This window comes from Sapajus apella, unplaced genomic scaffold (assembly GCF_009761245.1).
Source record: "Sapajus apella isolate SASKATOON/1434 unplaced genomic scaffold, GSC_monkey_1.0 scaffold1786, whole genome shotgun sequence".
In the NCBI taxonomy this organism is placed as follows: domain Eukaryota; kingdom Metazoa; phylum Chordata; class Mammalia; order Primates; family Cebidae; genus Sapajus; species Sapajus apella.
The window spans coordinates 1-4,810 of record NW_022438712.1 but is presented as its reverse complement, the minus strand read 5'-3'; the positions used below and the strand labels follow the sequence as shown (position 1 = coordinate 4,810).

Here is a 4,810-nt window from a genome sequence, read left to right as displayed (position 1 = left end):
CAACAACAACAAAAACTAGATCAACTATAGAACTGTAGACCCAGACTAGTGTAACTAATTCAAGAAAAGCAGCATTTCTAGTGGATTTTTCTGCTACCCGGAGAACACCAAGATTTGGGGCCCCATCACCACATCTGCTTGCCAGGCAGTTGAGACAGTGAAGCCCTTTGTTTGCTTCATGCCAATAGAGAGGTTTTTTTTCTCCTCCTCCCCCACTCCCCCCCTTTTTTTCTCTCAGCAGAATCAGAAAAGTATTTTAAATTGTAGATTTGGAAGAAGGGAAGGAATGAATCCAGCACTGCCAGTGGTAATAGCTGAGGGTGAGGAAGCTTCCAGAGGGAGGGTTAAAGTTAAGGGTCTTTGGAAGTGTTGATACACCACGCAGCTAAGATGAAAGTTTGGGGGGAATCTCCAGCCAGGCATTTCATAGAGAAATGTTTGGGAAAATTCCTGAGGTTTGACCAGTTTGACTAGTTTAGAGAGGTGATTCATTAGGGAGCTATGGCTGAGTGTGAAAGTTATCACCTACCTACACATACAGAAAACACCTAGATTGTTAATTTATTGGCGGGCTGGGTGCGGTGGCTCACTCATGTAATCCTAGCACTTTGGGAGGCGGAGGTGGGCAAATCACAAGGTCAAGAGATCGAGACCTTCCTGGCCAACATGGTGAAACCCTGTCTCTTAAAAAAAAAAAAAAAAAGAAAGAAAAAAAAATTTATTGGCAACATCAGTTTAGATCAGCGAATTAGAAACAAATGAATACTTCAATTCCATAGAGGTTTTTTGATAGTGGACACGTGTGTGTGTGTGTTTGTGTGTGCAGATGTACAAGTGAAGAATACCAGTTGAGCAAAGTGTTCAAAAACAGGATTATTCCCTTCAACAATAACTTCTTTCCTCCACCTGTGCTCAAGGAATATTGGCATGGCAATGAGACTATTTATTTTCTTTTTTTCCCTCTCTTTGGTAATTGTAAACACAGTACTATTCAACCCCCTCACATTTTTCTTTCAGGAAAAAAAGGGGGGAGGGCAAAAAAATTACTAAATGCAATTGTATTTAAGAGTAAGGAGAATCCGCAGGAAATTGCAATCTAGTGTAAAAACTTAGACACAGGCCGGGCGCGGTGGCTCAAGCCTGTAATCCCAGCACTTTGGGAGGCCGAGGCGGGTGGATCACAAGGTCAAGAGATCGAGACCATCCTGGTCAACACGGTGAAACCCCGTCTCTACTAAAACTACAAAAAATTAGCTGGGCATGGTGGCGCGTGTCTGTAGTCCCAGCTACTCAGGAGGCTGAGGCAGGAGAATTGCCTGAACCCAGGTGGCGGAGGTTGTGGTGAGCCGAGATCGCGCCATTGCACTCCAGCCTGGGTAACAAGAGCGAAACTCTGTCTCAAAAAAAAAAAAAAAAAAAAACTTAGACACATTCAACCTGGCCAACATGGCAAAACCCCGTCTCTACTAAAAATACAAAAATTAGCTGGGCGTGGTGGCACGTCCTGTAATTTCAGCTACTCGGGAGGCTGAGGCAGGCGAATTGCTTGAATGCTACAGGCAGAGGTTGCCTTAAGCCGAGATCGCACCCCTGCACTCCAGCCTGAGCGACAGAGCGTCAAAACCACCATAAATAACCTGAGATTTTAGAGGAGCTAGTAAGTAGAACCTGAGTCACCACCTCTCCTGCTTTCCGGCATCACTCCACACAGTTTAATTAAAGAGGACCACCTGTCAAACAGCTGTACTACCTGATATTAAAGAGTGCTAAACAACCCCCACACCTCCCTCCCAGGCTCACCATCTTGTTACATTTGACCTAAAAATGGTGGACAGCCTAGGGGTTTCAGGGACAGAAAATCTTATTCTGGACTGTGAGGTCCTAGTCCTACACATTGTCCAGGAGTGAACCAGGAATTGAGAAAGCAGAAAGGGTGTCCCGGACGCCAAGCTAGGAATAGGGAGGGAAACAGAGGAACCCAAAAGGCCTTAAGAATGGCCTACATACTAGAAAATTTTTTTCTAACTCCTGGTTGCAGCAAAGGGGAGCAGCTGAGGGCGGGGGCAGGGATGCGACCGACCCACCCCACCCACTATCCGCCCAGCACTTCCCTTCCTCCTTGGATGGGTGCCCCTGCCTTGCTAAGAACTGCGGTTTAAACAATTGCTTTCCTTGTGAAAAATTAAAGGCTCCCATCCTCAGATGTCCCGTCCTTGTAGGTTAAAGATTATGTCAAAAACTATATTGCATTATCTCTTTACTTCTTCCCATTGCAAATCTAAGATGAAAAAAACATCCGGGAGAGCCTGGCCACCTCTCAGGCAAGACTAGGCCGTTACGCGCCTCCGACAGAGGATCCAAAGCTACCCAGTCCTTCACAGACACAGTCCAATCAGAGTCTCTTAGGCACATCGATGCCCCGCCTCCTTCGACAAGCAAGGTAACTTTCGGGCTCTGGTTGTCTCCAAAATCATCCCACCAACCTCGCACCGCCCTAAAATTACAAGCCCAGCGCAGATCCTTCCTGTCAACAAAGGGAAGGCGGCCAGCATCACCATGGAGACCAACACCCTTCCCACCGCCACTCCCCCTTTCTCTCAGTGCCCCGGTCGCCTCTTGTGAATCCCAGAAGAATCTGGAGAGTTCTGAGCAGGAGGCGGCACCCTGGCCTCTGATTGGTCCAAGGAAGGCTGGGGGCAGGACGGGAGGCGAAACCCCTGGAATATTCCCGACCTGGCAGCCTCATCAGCTCGGTGATTGGATCAGAAGGGAAAAGGCGGGCCTCCGCTACGACTTATAAAAGCCCAGGGGGCGCGCGGTCCTGAAAACCGCCAGACTCAGAAGCAGCATCGGAGGTCTCCTCCACTCTCCGAGAGCCACTCCCGCGGTCCCAAGGCTTCCCACAGCGAACCTGTGCGGCTCCAAGCAGCGGCGCAAAGACTTTCCGGCGTCCGGAAGGAGCGAGCTCTCGTCGCGGATCCAGTCCGCCGTTTCCAGGCCCGAATCTCAGAGGAGCGCAGCAGACAGAGCAGGGCACCGGCATGGCCAAAGCCGCGGCCATCGGCATCGACCTGGGCACCACCTACTCCTGCGTGGGGGTGTTCCAGCACGGCAAGGTGGAGATCATCGCCAACGACCAGGGCAACCGCACCACCCCCAGCTACGTGGCCTTCACGGACACCGAGCGGCTCATCGGGGATGCGGCCAAGAACCAGGTGGCGCTGAACCCGCAGAACACCGTGTTTGACGCGAAGCGGCTGATCGGCCGCAAGTTCGGCGACCCGGTGGTGCAGTCGGACATGAAGCACTGGCCGTTCCAGGTGATCAACGACGGAGACAAGCCCAAGGTGCAGGTGAGCTACAAGGGGGAGACCAAGGCGTTCTACCCCGAGGAGATCTCGTCCATGGTGCTGACCAAGATGAAGGAGATCGCCGAGGCGTACCTGGGCTACCCGGTGACCAACGCGGTGATCACCGTGCCGGCCTACTTCAACGACTCGCAGCGCCAGGCCACCAAGGATGCGGGGGTGATCGCGGGGCTCAACGTGCTGCGGATCATCAACGAGCCCACGGCCGCAGCCATCGCCTACGGCCTGGACCGAACCGGCAAGGGGGAGCGCAACGTGCTCATCTTTGACCTGGGCGGGGGCACCTTCGACGTGTCCATCCTGACCATTGACGACGGCATCTTCGAGGTGAAGGCCACGGCGGGGGACACCCACCTGGGTGGCGAGGACTTTGACAACAGGCTGGTGAACCACTTCGTGGAGGAGTTCAAGAGGAAACACAAGAAGGACATCAGCCAGAACAAGCGAGCCGTGAGGCGGCTGCGCACCGCCTGCGAGAGGGCCAAGAGGACCCTGTCGTCCAGCACCCAGGCCAGCCTGGAGATCGACTCCCTGTTTGAGGGCATCGACTTCTATACGTCCATCACCAGGGCGAGGTTCGAGGAGCTGTGCTCGGACCTGTTCCGAAGCACCCTGGAGCCCGTGGAGAAGGCTCTGCGCGACGCCAAGTTGGACAAGGCCCAGATCCACGACCTGGTCCTGGTCGGGGGCTCCACCCGCATCCCCAAGGTGCAGAAGCTGCTGCAGGACTTCTTCAACGGGCGCGACCTGAACAAGAGCATCAACCCCGACGAGGCTGTGGCGTACGGGGCTGCGGTGCAGGCAGCCATCCTGATGGGGGACAAGTCCGAGAACGTGCAGGACCTGCTGCTGCTGGACGTGGCTCCCTTGTCGCTGGGGCTGGAGACGGCCGGAGGCGTGATGACTGCCCTGATCAAGCGCAACTCCACCATCCCCACCAAGCAGACGCAGATCTTCACCACCTACTCCGACAACCAGCCCGGGGTGCTGATCCAGGTGTATGAGGGCGAGAGAGCCATGACCAAGGACAACAACCTGTTGGGGCGCTTCGAGCTGAGCGGCATCCCTCCGGCCCCCAGAGGCGTGCCCCAGATCGAGGTGACCTTCGACATCGACGCCAACGGCATCCTGAACGTCACGGCCATGGACAAGAGCACGGGCAAGGCCAACAAGATCACCATCACCAACGACAAGGGCCGCCTGAGCAAGGAGGAGATCGAGCGCATGGTGCAGGAGGCGGAGAAGTACAAGGCGGAGGACGAGGTGCAGCGCGAGAGGGTTTCAGCCAAGAACGCCCTGGAGTCGTACGCCTTCAACATGAAGAGCGCCGTGGAGGATGAGGGGCTAAAGGGCAAGATCAGCGAGGCGGACAAGAAGAAGGTGCTGGACAAGTGCCAGGAGGTCATCTCGTGGCTGGACGCCAACACCCTGGCTGAGAAGGA

At 54.2% G+C, this 4,810-nt stretch overlaps 1 protein-coding gene across 1 annotated transcript; it reads left to right on the top strand.

Moving 5' to 3' along the window:
* Window positions 1–2,805: 2,805 nt before the first annotated feature.
* Window positions 2,806–4,805, top strand: LOC116546982 (heat shock 70 kDa protein 1; the record flags this gene model as incomplete). Its single annotated transcript, XM_032273093.1, has 1 exon — window positions 2,806–4,805. A coding segment is annotated over exon 1 (1,764 nt), but the record flags the coding sequence as incomplete, so codon positions are not given.
* Between the last annotated feature and the right edge of the window lie 5 nt (window positions 4,806–4,810).